The sequence below is a fragment of the Podarcis tiliguerta genome (assembly GCF_965153285.1).
Source record: "Podarcis tiliguerta genome assembly, chromosome: 5".
NCBI classification, from domain to species: Eukaryota; Metazoa; Chordata; class Lepidosauria; order Squamata; family Lacertidae; genus Podarcis; species Podarcis tiliguerta.
In genome coordinates, this window is record NC_139538.1 from 4,005,780 (window position 1) to 4,025,735 (window position 19,956).

At 49.1% G+C, this 19,956-nt stretch overlaps 1 protein-coding gene across 1 annotated transcript in view; it reads left to right on the plus strand.

Annotated features, from left to right (window-relative positions):
* Nucleotides 1-14,723, plus strand: part of PSMD1 (proteasome 26S subunit, non-ATPase 1) — a 94,197-nt gene extending 79,474 nt beyond the window's left edge. Inside the window, exons 20-25 of the mRNA XM_083442016.1 lie at nucleotides 3,764-3,933; nucleotides 7,789-7,881; nucleotides 8,720-8,812; nucleotides 11,323-11,469; nucleotides 12,631-12,786; nucleotides 14,514-14,723. Coding sequence (XP_083298142.1) covers nucleotides 3,764-3,933; nucleotides 7,789-7,881; nucleotides 8,720-8,812; nucleotides 11,323-11,469; nucleotides 12,631-12,777 — 650 coding nt within the window. The 3' untranslated portion in view covers nucleotides 12,778-12,786; nucleotides 14,514-14,723. The remainder of the gene's footprint in view (nucleotides 1-3,763; nucleotides 3,934-7,788; nucleotides 7,882-8,719; nucleotides 8,813-11,322; nucleotides 11,470-12,630; nucleotides 12,787-14,513) is intronic.
* The last annotated feature ends 5,233 nt before the right edge of the window (nucleotides 14,724-19,956 follow it).

The window sequence follows — 19,956 nt, forward strand, 5'->3', positions numbered from 1 at the left end:
GCACCAATAGCACATCATCAACACGAAGAGCCAAATGAGATTCTGTCTTTTGGATTTTATTGCTTGCGTGAATCACTTGGCTGACACGTCCTGAAATTGGACCTGCCTCGGGTTGTTGGATGTCTGGACAAACAGGGCTGACCTTTCTTCTCAGGGATGCATATCTCAGGTTGTCCCTACATTGTCACAGAAGATTTACAGCTGCCTGCTGATGGGAAGACGTGGTTCTCTGTTTGAGGGATGGAGTGATAACATCTCGGGGCTTGGGGACCTTATTTCTGAGCTCCCATAGAGAATTCCCAGGCCACAGAGTCCCATGTGACTTGATCTCCAGATCTTTCTGGGAGAAAGGCATCTAGAAATCTCTCTGGCTGTAACTCAGCCTTCTCCAAGCTTCTGCCCTCCAAATGTTTTGAACCACAATTCCCATCAGTCCCAGCCAGCACGATTTTGGCAGCTAAGCCTTGGTTAAAGGTGAGAAAGGTGGGCAAGCCAGAAAGGATAAGTTGGGGTGCTACCAGGGCATGGACCAGTCATGGGGAGGAAAATGCAAGGTGGCAGTTTTGTTTCATTTTCAAAATTGCTCAGGGTTGAAAATGAATGCGCAGAGCAAAGGAAGGACAGCAAATAAACCAGTTTGAGAGCCAGTGTGGTGTAGTGGTTAAGAGCGGTAGTCTCCTAATCTGGGGAACCGGGTTCGCGTCTCTGCTCCTCCACATGCAGCTGCTGGGTGACCTTGGGCCAGTCACACTTCTTTGAAGTCTCTCAGCCCCACTCACCTCACAGAGTGTCTGTTGTGTGGGAGGAAGGGAAAGGAGAATGTTAGCCGCTTTGAGACTCCTGAAGGGGAGTGAAAGGCGGGATATCAAATCCAAACTACTCTTCTTCTTCTTCTTCTTCTTCTTCTTCTTCTTCTTCTTCTGAGCAGAGTGCTGTATGAGTTATGTGAATAAGTAGTTCAACCCCACATTCTTCACGAGTTTAATAATATGCCGAAAAATTGGCTTTGAAAGTGGCAGAATGTAGCTACAGAAAAATCACTCTTTACCAGCTCGGCACAAATTGATCTTGAGTTGGAAGAATTCCTAGCAATCCTCTTTTCTGAATTGCTTCTAAGCCCTGTTTCAAGGGCTTGTCCCTTCAACCCCTGGTGATGCTTCTGAGATGAGCAGCAGAGCAAGATCGCATAACTTTCCTGCTCCCGGACAGGCCCTGAGGACAGGGAGCCAAGAGAAAGTTTGGGTGTCATGCAAAGAGAGCAGAAACCGTGAGAGTGTGGATGCAATGCTTGAGGGCTGAGGTCACCTCCTCCAGAAATGACAAGATTTTAGGCAGGCGAAGTCAAGAGGCTAAATGTTGAAAAATAAAATTCCAAAGTTGTTTAAACCGAAGTCATGATGGGTTTCAGCAGGGTGTGCTTGGCCCGTGAACACAGCCTGAAGCAACTGTGTGTGTGTGTGTGTGTGTGTGTGTGAGAGAGAGAGAGAGAGAGAGAGAGAGAGAGATACCGTATTTTTTGCTCTGTAAGACTCACTTTTTCCCTCCTAAAAAGTAAGGGGAAATGTGTGTGCGTCTTATGGAGCGAATGCAGGCTGTGCAGCTATCACAGAAGCCCGAACAGCAAGAGGGATTGCTGCTTTCACTGCGCAGCGATCCCTCTTGCTGTTCTGGCTTCTGAGATTTAGAATTTTTTTTTCCTTGTTTTCCTCCTCCAAAAACTAGGTGCGTCTTGTGGTCTGGTGCATCTTATAGAGCGAAAAATACGGTATCTCACTACTCATTAGCAGGGAGCCCTTTCCCAACTTAAGCAATCCAGAGTGATCCTGTAGAACTCAACTATACTGCACTCTTTTCAGAATACACCTTACAAATTCAGAACTTTCTGGTCACTCTGGTCGTGGTGTTTACGTTCTGGCCAAATCTGGACCATTGTCAGCCTCAGAACTGCACTCCCAGGCAGGTCTGCTACAGGTCTGATGGCTGAGGAGGGCCTCCATAGTCTCCCCCCCCCCCCATGTAAAAGGGCTTGAAGTTTGATTGCATCTTAAATAGATTAGGCCCACTGCCCTCTGCCTCATCAGCAGCAATAAATATGCCGGTGGCCTTCTTCAGCTCCCATCTGCCTAACTGGTTGGAAGCCCTGAAAATCCGATTAACACCTTCCCACTCCCTCTGTGGGCCTAACCTTTCTGTTTGGCTTTGGCTGGGAGCTTCTGCGTTGCATCAACCTGATGAGCTCTCTGATCTCTGCTTTGCGAGGATGAAATTAAGGGGTTTGGTTATCTGGCAGGATTAATTCTGCTGCTGAGATTTATAACCCGTAGGAAGAAGGAAGTAGAATCTGAAGCTGCTTCTGGTCGAGAGGGGGAATGTAATCTCTTGCAGACTTTCCCCTTCTTCCTAGTTTAGTTATTAGGCACAGGAAGATCGGAGGTTTCTGGATCGGGGGGAAAGGATGAAGAAGTAATTTTGCTCCCAGGCAAGTGGAAATAAGGGAGAAGGAGAGAGAATGGAGCAGAGAGATACTAATTTATTTGTATTTATTATTTTCATTTAGGGGAAAAATATAAACCTCTTAGAAAAAATCTCTTAAGTGGTGTACAGTATATAAAATAATTAGCAACAATACAAAGATGAAATCAGCAAAGCCTACATAGCTGGATTATACCTCTGACTATTATATTCTGCCACATACCTTCATGACAGCTGAGTCAAATCTCTCTATTCCAAGCAAGTTACCTCAGAATTCCTGGTGTTGGAGGGGAAATAATAAAAGAGACATGTTATTCTTAAGTTCTGAGAAACATCTGGCTGACCACTGCTTGCAAAGCCCGTTACTAAGCTAGAGCAACGGATGCTTTGATCCTACAGAGCTTCTTTTGCATTCTTAGCCGCTTTCCAAGCGCTCACTGTGGTAGGTTCCTAGAGAGGGATCGTAGAATCGTAGAGTTGGAAGGGACCACGGGGGTCATCTAGTCCAACCCCCTGCAATGCAGGAATCCTTTGAGGGGCTCAAACCCACGACCCTGAAATTAACAGCCTCATGCTCTGCCCTCTGAGTTTATCCCAGTGTTTCTAAGAATGACCGGCCACAACAGGCAAATGATGGCTACCGCTCACTCTGAATGAGGATTTGCAAGAATTGTTCTAAGTAAGTGAACAAAAAGCGGTTGGCTTGTTAGCCCTGCGCCAGCCTTCAGCAACCTTGCAGGGACATGGAATTGTAACCCAAAACATCTACTGGGCACCAGATTGGGGAAGCCTGGTTTATACCCAGTTGAATTGACACGGGTGGGAGTGGGAGGGGGGGACTCTTTCTACTGTCTTGTTCCTCCCAGTTTGATTTCCTTTTACTTATTGTTTTATTTCAATGTTTGGTATACCATTTAATCACAGTCACTTCTTGGAGAAGAGACCCGCCCGAACCTCATGGAACTGCAGTGGCTCTTCTGGGCCCAGTGTGGTGTAGTGGTTAAGAGCAGTGGACTTGTAATCTGGGGAACCGGGTTCGATTCCCCGCTCCTCCACATGCAGTTGCTGGGTGACCTTGGGCTAGTCACACTTCTCTGAAGTCTCTCAGCCCCACTCACCTCACAGAGTGTTTGTTGTGGGGGAGGAAGGGAAAGGAGGTTGTGAGCCGCTTTGAGACTCCTTAGGGTAGTGATAAAGTGGGATATCAAATCCAAAACTCTTCTTCTCTTCTTCTTCTTTGTAAATCCAAGCAACCCTCACCTCCCGTGTTTCTTTTGTGCTAACTCCCCAGGCGGCCACAACGTGACTATTTCTCTGCAGTCGAGGACTGGACACACACACATGCCTTCGGTGGTCGGCGTTCTGGTCTTCACCCAGTTCTGGTTCTGGTTTCCTCTCTCTCACTTCTTGTCGCTGGCCTTCACCCCGACCTGCGTCATCGGCCTTAACAAGGACCTCAAGGTACGTCCTTCGGGGGCCAAAATGGCGTTGCGTCGGTCAGAATGGCCTGGTGGCATTCTGTGTGCTCCAGAGTTGCCTCTTACCTGCCTAACCCACTGAAGGAGAGTTTTAGAAGAGTTTGGTGCTGACCTTTAAAGCCCTAAACGGCTTGGCCCAGTATACCTGAAAGAGCATCTCCACCCCCATCATTCAGCCCAGACACTGAGGTCCATCTCCAAGGGCCTTCTGGCAGTTCCCTCATTGTGAGAAGCGAGGTTATAGGGAACCAGGCAGAGGGCCTTCTCGGTAATGGCACCCGCCCTGTGGAAAGGAAATAAACAACTATCTGACTTTTAGAAGACATCTGAAGGCAGCCCTGTTCAGGGAAGTTTTTAATGTTTGATGTTTTATCGTGTTTTTAATATTCTGTTGGGAGCTGCCCAGAGTGGCTGGGGAAACCCAGCCAGATGGGTGGGGTATAAGTAATAAATTGTTGTTGTTGTTGGTTGTGTAAATAGGTTTGGCCTTGTCTTGCCCCTGGGGTTTTTGCTTTCAGCTGTTGAGCATTGGGATTTCCAAGCTGAGCATGGTAGTACACATGCAGGCCTGTAGAGCCAAAGGTCTTGGATCTAATATTTTATCATCTCCTTTAAAAAGGGAATTAATGAATGGGTGATTTGAAAAGCCTTTCCCCCTCTTGCCTGAGACCCTGGAGAGGAACTTCTAATCAGAGCAGGAAACACCATCCTGGAAGGACCAATAACCCTACTCATTGCATAGCAGCTTCCTTATAATGGACAAACAGGTGTTTTGCCTGCAGAAGGTACCTGGTTTAATCCCCAGCATCTCCTGTGAAAGGGACCCTGGGTGGCAGAGCTGGAAAAATACCCTCTTGGGACTTTAGGGAGCAGCGACTACCTGGAGAAGCCCATCCTAGGCCAGGTGGATCAGTGGTCTGACCTCATCACAAGTCTGTCCCCAAAACCAAGGTGATTGTTTGGTCCTCTAACAGTTTCGGGGGAACCGCCTTCAGTTTCTCAGTTTCCGGCTTCTCCTTAAGCCCGAACTGCCGATCTCTCTCCTCTTCAGCGCCACCCTTTCAAATAGATTTGTGGGATGCAATTATATTCCCTTTCGTTAAGTTCGGGCGCCGTTTGATTCCTGTGGGCGAAAAGGGGAGCCAGCAGTGAGCACAGCATCACATCGGCGCTCTCAAAGGTTAATCTTTCAAGCTTCCCCCTCTGAGAGGATATTGCGCCCCCAGCTATGGAAAGCATGATGAGAATCTGCATCAGCCAGTGGGCAGGAGAAGAAGAAGGGAGCCGTTTCCTGGCAACGTTAAAGAAAGTGATTGTAAATCGCCAGGGTCGTGGTAGGGAGCTTAAGATTCAGGGTGGAGGGCAGGTTTTGAAGTTGCCCTCCCTCTGCTTAAGGGGGGCAGGGAAAACGCACAGCAAACTGAAGCCGCCTCATTCCTCCTTCACCACTTCCTGAACACTGCTGGAGACTTTTATCTCAAGGGTGGTTTAGGAAAAATGACTTGCCAGCTTGGAGAGTAGAGATGATGATTTTATTTCGGACTCTGCCGCCGCCGCCGATTTGCACAGCCCTCTCAACGCCATCCTCAAAATGCAGTCTTTGCTTTTATCCTTTTAACAGGCAGAACCAGGGCTCCGGGCAGTCCTCGTACTTGCAGCACCCTCACCTTCAGCATCCTGAGAATAATTTTTTAAAAGACATTTCTAGGCTGCAAGTAGAAGTTTCAGAATGTGCAAGAAGTGCCTGGTCGGAACCTGGGGGCTTCAGCCAGTGGGAAGAGAACACATTATATTTACAGGACGGATTTCAGGTTGCTTTTCTGCATACTTCTCCAGCTTCTTGCCTTCCAGATGTTTTAAACTCAGCCACGCTGGGTGGTGCTAATAAGAGTTCTAGGCCCAAACCTCTGGAAGGCACCAGGTTGGTGAAGGACTCAGAAAAGCAATTGCATTACTTTATCATGTGAACGTATGGAGCTGTTTTTTACTGAGTTAGACTATTGGTCCTTCTAGTCCAGTATTGTCTACTCTGACTGGCAGGGCTATCCGCAGTCTCTGGAAGAGAGACCATTCCCAAGCCTTGCTTCCTGTATCTGGAGATGCTGGGGAGTGAGACCCAATATCGCCTACTTTGACTGCCAGCATCCACCTAAACATTAGGAAGAACTTCCTGACAGTAAGAGCTGTTCGGCAGTGGAATTTGCTGCCAAGGAGTGTGGTGGAGTCTCCTTCTTTGGAGGTCTTTAAGCAGAGGCTTGACAGCCATATGTCAGGAGTGCTCTGATGGTGTTTCCTGCTTGGCAGGGGGTTGGACTCGATGGCCCTGGTGGTCTCTTCCAACTCTAAGATTCTATGATTCAAGGCGTTTGATGGAAGGTTTCCCAGAGTTTTTAACTAGTAATCCCAGGGATTGAACCGATGACCTTCTGCAAGCAAGTCAGGTGCTCTGCCATGGACCTAAGGCCCCTCTCCCAACTAAGTCCATTGAATCTGTGGTGTGGAGGACTGTAGACATTCCCAGGCAGGCCGGGCTGTGGGCTATGCACTTTCCAAGCTTTCCCGAAGAGGGAGGTGCAGAGAGAATTGCCATCTGAAAATGCCCAGTAAGGCGAGAAGCCTCTTCCCGACTTCACTCTGCTTGCTGCCCAAATCTGCTTGTTCTTGAGTCTGCACAACCGCACCTGTGTCCGTGGCCATGATTCAGAGCAGTTGTGTCCTGCGGAAATCAAACCTGATGGAAATGCCGTCTCCGAAGGAACTCAGATTCTGCAACGACAGCAAGCCAAATTCAGCAATGTGCTTTGCAGGCTGGGCACATGCCACCCGAATTTCACATACCTCAGGCTACCTTTTTATCCCTGCACATCCGGCAAGATCACCTTGAGCTGAACCTTGAGGCGGCAGAGACAGGTTCTCAGAGACAGACAGATAAGCGGATAAACCTGCTTTCTGCAGTCTCGTCTCAGTCTGTGAAGTACAAGATTGAACTCTCCACGATACGTAAAAAAAATATGTCCCTGCGCATAGGGGACTAGCTTATGTGAGATATGGTTGCGTTAAGACCCTTTTGAGGGCGGAGGGGACCCAATCACAAAGGCCCCATTTGGTACAGTCCACAGACAGGCTCATCTGCTCTCAGTTATAATTTGGCCTTGGAAGTCAGCGGCCAGTGGCCACACTTACCAAAGGCAGGCTTGCCAGTCTTACTTCAGTTACTTGTGCTTGATCCTAATTCAGGATCTGCATAATGAAGTTTGTAGGATTTTGACAGGCATCACAGCAGGGAAGGAAATGGCATGTGAAATCCCTCAGAAGACTATGTCTTCCACTCCCCCCATCTTCCCTGACCTTTTTATTTCACTGTAGCCTTTGCAAGATGCTCCTTCTGCCTTTCTCAGCATCCTTCCTCTAGCCTCATAAGGGCTAGAAACCTGGGCATGTGTGAATGTGAGATTCTCAAGATGCTGAATTCTGAACCTGCCACCAAACCCCACACTTTCTGTTTGCCCGGCCCTGCCTTCAACGTCCCTTTTCCAGTCATGGCTGAAATGTGAAAAGCCGGGAGAGAAAGCAAGAGCACAAACAGTGCTCCGTACCGTGTGGGAGCCCGCGAGAGCACAACTGCCTCACAGGGACTAAATTGCCTCGTAATGGAATAATGATGTTTCAGTCCCCGATGGCTGAGAAGCTTCCGGCAAGTGGCATCATTTGTGCTTCACCTGGTTTGTGTGCGTCTCTCAACGAGGGCACCGCACGAGGCTGCCGCTTTGCTCTCCGGCCTTCCGCCATGCCTGTCCGACTTTGCCCTCCCAACCCTCTCTCTCTCTTCCTTCTGCAGATGCCAAAAGTGCAGTACAGATCCAACGTCAAGCCCTCCACGTTTGCCTACCCAGCCCCGCTGGAGGTGCCGAAAGAGAAGGAGAAAGAAAAGGTGGGTGAACGGCCTCCCTGTGTCCATGTGGGTTGCTTGGCTTTGTGTGCAGACAGAACAAACAGTTGCCGCTGCTGCTGCTGCTGCATTGAGACCCCTTCACGTGTCTCTAGGCTTCTCTGCCCCTGAGATCAAAGCCAAAATTGCCCCTCTGCGCTATTTCACACAATCTGTAGTAGAAAACCTAAGTTTGCCCTGAAACGGTGGGCCCGGCGGGGAGCAGCGGGCAGTCCTGAATCCCTGATGCTTCCCTCCCTCATTTCAAACATATGTTTTTATTGGTCATAGATTATAGGTGGATATAGGGTGGTCTTCCCTCTCCTCCCCCAGTGTTCTTGGGGAATCCCCTCTTGCGCTAGCTTCCACTAACGGCCCAGCATTTTCAGATGTACGCTATTAGTATGAATGGGTGTACACGGGTCTGTCAAAATGTAATGTGTGAATTCACCCCAAAAGCAGCCCTCAAAGGATGCTGCCTCTGCATGCTCAGAAAGGATATGAGGCCAGCTGGGAGGCTCTCCCTGCTCCAGGGACTCTTTCAGAGAAGCATTGGGAGCTCCTAAGGAGATTAAGAACTCCTGCTTGCTCACCCTCTGAAGACAAACCTTTTGAGAAGCAAGAGTGAACTGGGCCTCCAACTTTGGGGCCGTCTAATCTTGGGGGCTTCGTGGGCCATACAGCTGACCCTGCTTCTTCCACCGCTCTCCACACACACACACACACACACTTCCCCCACTCCAGTTGGGGCCTCCTGCCCCCCTGCCATATCTGCGCCTGACCCTCAGAGCACCATTATTGGCTTGTTCTCCTGAAAGCCTTTTGTTGTTCTCACGCTCAGGTTTCTACCGCTGTGCTGTCCATCACGGCAAAGGCCAAGAAGAAGGAGAAAGAGAAGGAGAAAGAGAAGAAGGAAGAGGAGAAAATGGAAGTGGTGAGTCTATAATCTCCCATCCTCCAAATCATCTTCCAGGAATGCTGTTCCGGGCATTGATCTAGGAAGCAAGGGCCTCTGCAGCCACTTCACGGTGGTCAAACTCTCCTCTGTCAGTGGGTTCCTTAGGCATCAGTAAGGATCCACCAACTCCGTTCAGTGTCAGTCAATAGGGAAGCAACATTAAATTTGACACTGCGTTTGAAAGAGAGAGAAGCAGTGACCTTAGTCTAACATCCCTGTGCTGCAAAGCACTAGTAAGATCTTAGCCATACCCTAAATCCAGCAAACCCTGAATGAATTCAGTCAATGTGGTTTCATCCCGTAGTTAAGTGGCGTTTGCAGTTACCTTACGGTGGTACCTGAATTGAACAAGTTTATTTGGAAAAACCACCATGTTTTGCCGAACCTTCAGAAAACTCTCTGGCTTGCAGAGACTGTGGTGTCTGGAGCTGGTCAAGCATGGAGAGGGAGACAGAAGCCTAGCTATGGGCCGTGGGGCAGGGACAGACCCTGTTCCCTCTGCCTGGCCCTTATTTGCTCATCTCACTCTCTGGCCTTCAGTTGGGCCCCAGAGAAAGCCCCAAAGTAGCGGAAGGCAGGCCGAAGAGGGGCAAAGACGTGGTTGCTGCAAGCGGGACAGAGGCAGTTTTATCCAAGCTGACCAGTTTCGGAAGTGGATGAGGAGGCTGCTGCTGAGGAGGGCAGCCTTGCTTCTACTCTGGCCAAGCTAACTTGGAGTGAGTTCTTTAGAAGAGGAGAACAGACATGGGGAAATGCAAAACAGTGCTGAGCTACATCAAATACAGTGGTGCCCTGCAAGACGAATGCCTCGCAAGACGGAAAACCCGCTAGACGAAAGGGTTTTCCGTTTTGGAGGTGCTTCGCAGGACGAATTTGCTATGGGCTTGCTTCGCAAGTCGAAAATGTCTTGCGATTCCTGGGGGTTTTTTTTCGCTCCCCACCCCCTTTTTCTAAGGCACTAAGATGCTAATAGCTATCCGCTAATCCCTTAAGCCTTTAATAGCCGCTAAACCGCTAATAGCGCTAATCCACTAATGGGCTTGCTTCGCAAGATGAAAAAACCGCTAGACGCAGAGACTCGCGGAACGGATTCTTTTCGTCTTGCGAGGCACCACTGTATTCCCATTTTTCAGTGTTCTCCGGGTATCTGGTTGGATTGTCCCAGGGCACTAATTTTTCCCTTAGAGGCTGAGATGTCGCCAGATGAGGCTCCCTTTTTATAGCTCCTAATATTTGAGATCAGAGAAGAGTCTTGCAGTAGCCACCACCCCAGGAGCCTCTTGGGGTCTTCACCTTCCTTTGTAGCATGTGGCCTGGGTCACTTGCTTGAGTCATTTGCTCAGAAGCTGCTGCCTTGGGGTGGTGCTCCCATGTTTCTTCCTCCCACCCCATTTCTCTTTCTGGTAAGTGCGGGGCCAGTGTTGAGAGACTGACCCACACCCAGCAAAAACCCCTGGCCCCACTCCTCCTTGCTGTCCCTCCCTGTTCTTCTGCCCAGGGTGGGTGGGCAGCAAGCTGTCTTCCCTCCCACCCTGGCTTGTCTTTTGCTTTTGGGGGTGGAGGTGGCATGAAGGCCCAGCAGTCAAGGGGGCAGTAGGAGCAGCGGGGAGAACTGAAAAATGGAAGCAGGCACTGGGGAAGTTGGTTTGGGCATTTATGTGCTGCAACCTTCCCTAGTAGTTTTGGACTACAACTCCCATCATTCCCTGCAAGTGCGGCCATCACCCTCCAGTTGTAGTCCTGAACATAGAGCACCTGAAGGAGCTTTCATGCGCAGCTATCCTTCCATCTGAAGGACAGGACATTCTTTCTTAGTACCCCCACATTACTGAGCGAGGGGGACCACCCAGTGACTTCGTAGCCGAGTCAAGAAACTGAAGCTGAAGCCTGTGTTTGCATCTTGCCACTCTCCTCTGTCTTCCGCTCCGGCCGCCTTCGTCTTTGTGTCCTTTTGGCTCTGGGGTGTCTTCTATTGTCCGGGCAACTTTTCTTCCCAACTCTCTGGGAACTGAAGGCCCTCTTCCTGTGTTGTCCAAACATGCGGCCGTACCTGTGAGGGGGGGAAACATGACACAGGCCCAGAGGCATTTTAACAAGGCTGAAGGAAAGCCTTCCGTCCATCAGCCCAGGAGGGGAGCAAAGTGTACCTGAAGTAGCCTCCAGAGAGCTATCAATCCCGGCCGATTTCTCACTGCTGCCATCTTTGGAGACAGCTTTATGGCTCAGAAAAACACCCATCGTTGAGCTTCGGACGGGACAGGATAAAGTTCTGCTTCTTTTTAAAATTTGCAGCCAACCCGTTACGGCTGCCTGGTGTGCCTGGATTTTGGCTTCGTTTTGCTTTGTTACTCATTGACGTGGGGCACGTCTGTGCTAGCACGAAGGCTGGATGATGGGCAGGTTCTGCTGTGGCTCCACGTCCTGTCCTCTCGTATGCATTTGGTTGTGTGTGTTTTTAACGCCTCCTTCCTCCTGTCCCCAAACAGGATGAAACCGAGAAGAAGGATGAGAAGGAGAAGAAAAAAGAGCCTGAGCCGTCCTTCCAACTCCTTGACAATCCGGCCCGGGTGATGCCCGCCCAGCTCAAGGTCCTCACCATGCCGGAAAGCTGCCGATACCAGCCTTTCAAGACCGTGAGTCGAGCGCATATCTCTCCACAAAGCGGGGGGGGGGGCGCGGACCTGTGGCACTTTCTGGGTGTTGTTGGCCCATCAGCCCCACCCAGCATGGCTCCTGGGCAGGGGGACGATGGGATTTGTAGTCCAGCAGCATCTGGGTGAGGGGGAAGGCGGCAGATTCCTCCCATTGATTTAACATTATTGGCTTTGAGCAGGTTAAATCATATTTAACCATAGGGCCCTTCACTAGAAGGCTTTGAAACAAGATTGGTCAGATTCATGGAGGAGAAGGGCTACAGTGGCTACTCTCCCCATATGGACCTACCCAGACCCTGCGATCATCATGAGAGGCTCTTCTTCATGTGCCTCCTCTACGAGAGGCCCGGAGGGTGGCAACACGAGAACAGGGCCTTTTCTGCGGTGGCTCCTCATTTTTGAAATGTGCTCCCCAGGGAGGTGTGCCTAATGCCTTCATTATACACTTTTAGGTGCCAGGCAAATTTTTTTTTTAAAATGGTGTGGCACAAGCTGCCAAGGAAATGAAACAACTATCTGACTTTTAGGAGACATCTGCAGGCAGCCCTGTATCAAAATGTTTAATGTGTGATGTTTTACAATTTTTATATATACTGTAAGCCGTCCAGCCAGATGGGTAGGGTGGTGGTAATAATAATAATAATAATAATAATAATAATAATAATAATAATAAATTAAATTAAATTAAATTAAATTAAATTAAATTAAATTAAATTAAATTAAATTAAATTAAATTAAATTCTGAAAGTGTGGTGCTTTAAAGTTTGAGAAGCACTGCCTTAGGCCACCTCTGGCTCCTCTTCATTGCATTATGGCTTGTGCAAGAGACCTTCTCTCTGCTAGGTGAGGGCCAGTGGGCCGTTTCCAGTCAGGATTTCCTTGGAGAGGCTGGACTTCTTTGCCGCCTCCTGCAGATGTCCCTTTGCTGGGCAGGGTGCCAGAATGGGGGGCAGTGATGGTCAGGCGGCTAAATTTAGCTGCAGCCGTAATTAAACAAGGGGGTTTGGCCAGGTCTTGCCCCCTCCCCCTGCTCTGGATTGGCTGGCTTGTGATGCAGCTTTTGCATGACCCTGACTCTCTGGCCCCTGACCCAGCAGCCTCAGGGAACCTTGAGCTCACGTTGTGCTCCTCTTTCTCCAGCTTTCCATTGGGGGCATCATTGTCTTGAGAGACACCAGCGAGGACACAGAAGAGCTGGTGGAGCCCGTGGCTGCTCATGGGCCGAAGATTGAGGAGGAGGAGCAGGAACCGGAGCCTCCGGAGCCTTTTGAATACATTGATGACTAAGGCATGGGGGTACGTAAGAGGGAGACGTCCCTGCCTGGGCTGAACCTAACCCAAGACAGCGCCCCTGAGGAAATCACATGTGCAGGGGACAATGGACCTTGCCATATTCTGATATTCAGAGGTATGCTGCCTTTGGATGTGGAAGCTCCATTACTGTCATTCAGGATCAATAGCCAACAAGAAGCCAGTTGACAGAGTCACCCAATGACAGGGCCGGCCTCGACATTATGTGGCAACAAGCACCGTGGTTAGTCCCATGTTGAGGAAAGTCAGGCTTTGCTCTTACCCACCTGCTCTCAAAACAAAAGGAGCAGTACGACATTTACTAGCTTTCTAAAATCCAGTACAGTCGTACCTCGGGTTGCGAACACTGTAGGTTGCACGTTTTCGGGTTATGGACCGCGCCAAACCTGGAAGTACCGGAACAGGTTACTTCCAGGTTTTGGTGCTCGCGCATGTGCAGAAGCGCCAAATCACGTCATGCACGTGTGCAGACGCGGTGCTGCGGGTTGCGAACGTGCCTCCTGCACAGATCACGTACGCAACCCAAGGTATGACTGTAGATTGAACTGGTTTCTGCACACAAAACTGGCAAATAATTCAGTAGCTGTTGAGAACTGAACCAGGCTGGGCAGAGAGCAGAATTCTCAGCTCTGCCTGTACCATTCGGCTCCATCGTTCCCTGTGCCATTTCATTCCCACAGGCAGCCTTGTGCCAGCGCTGTGCCTCTTCTGCAGCGTGGCAGGTCCTGGACGTCAGCTCTGGATTCCGGGACTGATGTTGAGGGCTCTTGCCAGGCTGGATGGCTCAGAGGGTCAGCTTCGATTTCTGCTTTGACTGGGTCTGCTGAAACCCAAGCCTCACCTTCAGGTTTCTTGTAGAGTCAGCTGTTAATCAGCTGCAGTCTTTGGAGCAGGGGAGTTAGAAGCCCGTTTGCCATATCTCCAGCTGGTTACAGCACCTTAATCACAAAGGATGACCTTGCGGGCAAGTTCGTGGCTGAAGAAATCAGTCGGTTCGGCTTCCCCTCCCAAAAAGCAAGCCATGTTCTGGAAGTGTTGTTGTTTTTCCTGAACCGCTGAAATGATGTCCATGCATTGCAAGTTAATCTGAAGAATCATAGAATCATAGAGTTGGAAGAGACCACAAGGGCCATCGAGTCCAACCCCCTGCCATGCAGGAAACACCATCAGAGCACTCCTGACATATGGTTGTCAAGCCTCTGCTTAAAGACCTCCAAAGAAGGAGACTCCACCACACTCCTTGGCAGCAAATTCCACTGTCAAACAGCTCTTACTGTCAGGAAGTTCTTCCTAATGTTGAGGTGGAATCTTCTTTCTTGTAGTTTGGATCCATCTTGTAGTTTGGATCCATCTTGTAGTTTGGAAGAACTGGAATGGGTTGCTTGAAGATGCTTGCTCCAGGAAGCTCCTTGGGCCGGCTGGCTCCTTGGGCCTTCCTCAACCTCTGGCACCTCCCAGGTGTTCTGGACTGCAGTCCAAAAGCATTTGAGGGCTCCAGCTTGGGGGGCGGCTGGGATAGGTCGCCCAGTAAAACATTTCAAAGAATAGCAGTGAAGGGTGGCTGAGACCAGCACCGTTTCGCCTCTGCAGCTGAGTGAATCTGGGCCCAGAATCGGAGGAATGCACCGTGTGGTGGTAGAGCTGTGGTTGCCACTAACCCCTTGCCTTTTTTTGTGTGTCTCCGCTCTCCCTTATTTTTCTCCCCCTCCTAGGGCCCTTAAAGGAAGCTTGGTGCGCATTACGTCTGAAATGGAGGAAACGGCCCGGAGGAGGCTCTTGCTGCAGCCTGCAGCTCAGTGCATGCTCTGTCGCTTCTGTGCTGACCGACAGCAGGCCGTCCACAAAAGGAAAAACCTATGCTCTCTTTAGTGTACTCTTTCACGAGAAACCAGTTTTCAAAATAAATAAATTTAAAAACCCAAGCGGTGGCTTTGTTCTTCATTATTCCTTGCCTGCAACTTCGGGAAGATGTGAGATGAGTTTCACAGCCTCACCTGCCTTTGTACCCCCATAGTGTTTTTCACACCGGGAAAACATTCGGCCTTGAAGAATACATTTTGTCAATGTGTTGATACAGACTCTCCGTCCTGCCCTGGGTAACTTTGGCTGCTGCAACATCCTTGGTTGGGTTCTGACACGCTCCCTCAAACATACTTTCATACCCAATGTCCTCTGGGTCTGGGCTGTGGAAAGGCAGCCCATGCAGCCTGAGGCCTTGGGGTAAATGCTCAAGCGCATGGTATTGTCAGGAGTTCAGCCTACACTTGAGTAGGACCCTGGCAGAGACACATGCCCGACTGACATGTTCCCTCCCTCCTGGTCGATCATTCGGCACACTTAGGGACCCGCAGAGTTTGCGCACCTTGTGTGACAGACCCCAGCAACTCAGCATATTGGCTAATCTACTTTATTTACATATAAAAACACACGGAGCACTGCAACATGGCTCCCTCTCTCTCTAGCATCAGACAGCAAAGAGAGAAAGAACAAAAGCACAACAGTCCCACTTCACGGAACACAGTAACACAAACATCCTGTCTCCGTCACTTCCCATTCTGTGGAGTCAAAACATACACCGTCATGTGATAGACAACAATCCCATGACTGCAGTCATGGAGCAGGAATTCTAACAGGTATATGTGTGTCTTCAAGAAGCCCTTGGTGGAATATCTGCATCTTGGGCAGCTGCTCAGAGGCCTTTAGCATTGGAAAGGGCCTTTTATCGGACCAGCTAGTAAGAGCCTGTGTGCCGTAATGGTTAGAGTACCACACTGGGACCTGGTACTCTGTGGTTGAAATCTCCACTCAGCCAGGAAGCTCGCTGGGTGACACTGGAGACGTCACTGCTTCTCATCCTAACCTACCTCACAGGTAGTGGGGATTAAAGGAAGAGTGGTGAGAAGAACTCTGTCCACCACCTTGAGCTCCCTGAAGGAAAAGGTCGCATATAAATGCAATTAATTAAAAAATAAACAAGGAGAATCCAAGCCATAGGAAGGGCACAACTGGGTAATGCAGTGCTATAAAGCTGCTGTTTGCAAGTGCCATTTTAATAACAGTGGTGTCTTGGCAGCATTAAGAGAATCTTGTGTGAAAACTGCCGCCCGCATGTAGAGGGTGTCTGGGTGGTGGAGGAAGGATAAACTCTGCATTCTTTCCCCCTCTTATCTTCTTGGAATAGGTTTGCTCTCCAGATGTGGTCATTCCGCTTTGTAGAGAGTTCTTCACATCTTCCCCGCCTGCCTCCTAATTGGGGTCCGACCTTCAGACGGCGGTTGTCTCCTGGAATGTCCCGTTGTCCCAGCAACAGCAACCCTAGAGATGCCTAAAAAATAGAGTCATGGTCTGAAGTTGACAGCAGAGATGGATCTGGATTTTCTTTTCCGTGTCTTGTTTTCCAGGAGATTCTAGATAAAGGGACGAGGTTTTCAGTGCATTATCATTACTTCCAACGTGTAATGGAAATGGCATGAATATTTGAAGGGGGAAACCGCTTTCTGCTCCCTTTCCCCTCTCCCGATGGTGTGCGTCATTGGGACATGAGAGGTGTTGATTAGGGCAGGCTTTCTGGGGAAGCAGCAAGACGGTGGTGAACGTTTGCAAGCGATGCTGCGGGGAGGTAAAGAAGGCCACTCCCTGAGAGAGGATATTAATGAGAATTTCCAGGGCAATCCCTGGGCCTTTAAACAGACAGAAACCCAGCACATTCCCTGCATGAAGTGTGGCAAGAGATTGCTTCACCTGTTGGATTTCTGCCTGTTGAGCAGCTATTCCAGGGCGCAGGAGCTCTACTTGGAAAACTAATATTCAACGTTCGTGTTGGAGCATCTCAGCTTCTCAAAGAGGTTTTCTCGTAATCCTTAACTGCCATGTAATCTAAACCAAAATTATCTGCCCTGCCCCGTCACAAGGTTTTCCGGAAGCTTCCGTTGCCTTGAATGTTTTGTGGGCAAGGTGAGATTTGAACTCGTCTCAGTCCTGGCTCACAGTTCACTCTGGCAACCCTTAACACTGAACAGGAGAGCTTGCCAGTCTGAGATAACTCACTGACATGAAGGTCAGATGAAAGGAGCAGTCCTGTACCTACTCAAGAGTAATCCCCATTGAACTCAGTGGGACTTGTTTCTGTGTAGACACATGTAGAATTGCACTATTATTGTTCCTGATCCAGCACCAGGATGAAAAGTTTGGTTATCGGAGTGTCCGTGGTTCATACTTCAGTAGTTTTTATTTTGAAGGCTCTTCTACGTAAAGCCTTTCTGAAAAGGGTTCTCTTGCACAAAAACGAGTTAATTTAAACCCACAATTAGTGTAATTCCAGGGTCTGGGAAATATGTAACTTTGGGGCTCTTTGCCACGCCACCCATTAATAATTCCTCCCTTCCTGGTTTGTATCCTGCCCTTCATTCCCAAGCACGCCAGGAAAGTAGGTTAGGCTGAGAAATAGTGGTTTGGCCCCAGGACATCCAGTGAATTTTGCTGCTGAGGGAGAATTTGAACTCGGGATTCGCAGGTCCTGCTCTTAATAACCTAGAAGCTGGAGGCTAACAGCAAATTCAGAGTGTGCCTCGTTGGCTACCCTTCCTCTAACCACTAGGCCACACTGGCTTACTTGGACGGGATCAAGAAGCTTCACGTAAATTATTTCATTTCATTTCATAAAATTTAAACTCCGCTTGATTTTTTTTTGTTAAAAAAAAACCCAGCAGTTTACAGAAAGGTAAATCAAGAAAAATACAGCAATAATTTAAAACACATAGAAGTTAAAATACTAAAGCAGATTAAAATTACATTAAATGCACACCACCTGGTCGAGGCCAGGTGGGCCTCTGTTCGAAAAATATTAAAAATAAGAGAGAAGGTTTCTATCTAGCCTTCATGTTGTTGAGCTACTTTTCTATGTGCAGGAATCTTTAAAAATAAGAATGGGGATGAACTGAATTGTGTGAAACACCTCCTGCAACCTGAAGTGGCCCAGCCCAGACAGGTTCACCATCTCACTGGTGTTTTGTGACCCAGGCCTTCTTTCAGTAACCACCTTTTCGCCAGAACGGCAAAAAACTTTTTCTTCCATTCTGCCCAGGGGCCTCCCCATCCATCTCGCTGCTCGGATAACCGCCTGCTCTTTGCTTTAGGGCACTGGCAATCGTCCCCCCCCAAACTGCTGCCGCCCAGTTTTCCTTTGCTAAATGTTTTTCCAACTTTTTGATTTATTGTCGATGAAGTTACATTTCAGCAAAACAAACCTGACTGTTCTTGGGCACCAGGCTTCTTGGCAAGACCCGGCGCCTGTTTGGAGGGAGCGCTGAATCTTCCTACATAAATACTGGTGGAAAAGCAGGCACTCCCCCCCCCCCCAGCGCTGAGAAAAGGCGAAGGTTGCAAAACTGGTCCTTCTTCTGCGCTTACAGATTCCAGATCTCTGGCCACTTGAACCCCTAACCAGAAGGCTAATCCTCAAAACCTTTTATAGCCTGGCCAATTTCCTTGGCCATTAATTCTGCGCTTAATGAAGATTTGTGGGTCCTAGCCTCTGGAGTAGCACAAAATGAGATTGCTCCTTCTTCCATGTGACAGCCCTTCAGAAATCTGAAGCTGGCTATCACATCGCCTCTCACAATCTTCTATGTTCCAGGCCAAGCCTGTCCAATTCCCTCATAAGGCTTGGTCAAGGTTCCTTCAATACCACTCACCTGGGCAGTGTGTATGGAGGTCCAGGGCTGCCCAGGTGACAAGACTCCCCCCCCCCCCAGTATGAGTCTCACTGATGTGGTCCAAAGGAAAGCAGAGCGAGATTTTTGGCACCACCTTGCCTGCCGGAAGGAGGCGTACAAGGCGTCATCCAACCGCCTTAGGCACACTTTGCAAAACGAAGTGAAGTAAGAAAAAGCACAGCACGTTGTTTGTGGGTCAATATGCATAGAAAGAAGACCAATAACCTTTGCTTGGGCTTCTTTCTCTTCGTTTCGTGTGCATGCATATTCACCCAAAAATTAGCAAAAGGAAGTGAAGTTATTTCCGTGTGAATGCATATTCACCCAAAAAACACAAAGCGAAGTGAAAGAAGCCCAAACAAAGCAAAACAGGTTGTTTTTGGTTCTATATGCATAGAAAGAAGATGAATAACCTTTCATTGGGCTTCTTTCTCTTCATTTCGTGTTCTTTCAGTGTGCATGCATATTGACCCAATAATCGCAAAAGGAAGTGAAGTTATTTTGGTGTGAATGCATAGTCACTGAGTCTGACTCCGGATTTGTGCAGGTTTTACTCCTTAGCCTTTCCTTCCCCCAAAAGATGTCCCACAAGGCAGCAGGTAGCAGCCTTTATAGTATGTATAGTTAATAACATCCCAAGAGCCTCCGGGATCCAGCCAGTGGTCCATCAAGCCTAGCATCCTGTGCTCACAAGTGGCCGACCAGATGTCTCAAGCAGGATTCGAAGACAGGAGCGGATGGATGGATATGGGGTGGTGAGAAGAAATGCAGAATGTAAGAGACTGTATGGCATCCTTCACTAAACTGGTCCCTTCTGGGGGCTGATTGGTGCTGTGGTCCAGAACATCTGGAGGGCACCTGCTTGGGAAAGCCTGCTCAGACTTGGGTGGCTGGTTGCTGTGTATAGTGCTGGTCGTGACATGAAGCCAGCCCTCCTGGTTAGGGCTAATTGTGGAGGAAATGTGAGTTGTCTCCTGGGGCTGCTTCCAGAGAAACCTCCCCTCTGGCTGGTGTGCCAGCGGCTAATTAGTGCGCCTGATGTTTGTCTTCTGCAGGAGCGGGTGGGAACGAGGGAGGGATGGCGGTGGCGGATCCCACGGCAGGAAGGAGCTCTGATCTTCCCTCCTTTCTCACTGATTCTCGGAAGCCTGGGCAGAGCGCCAAGGTTGTTTTCCTGGGGTGAAGATGCTTGCTTGCCCACCCCACCCCACCCCGCTTGAAAGCTGGAACCCAAAGCCCAGGGTAAATAAATGCAAAGGTACCCGAAGACTCCATGCTACATGGCCAGGTATGCAAACACATGGCCGGATGACACCCAAATATTTATCAGTTAAATTTGGTACAATTTAGGTACTGTTTTATGGCAGTAAATCAACAGAATCGCTGCAGAACAATTTAAAACATTTTAAAATAATGGCAGTTGACAGTAAAAGAGACGAAA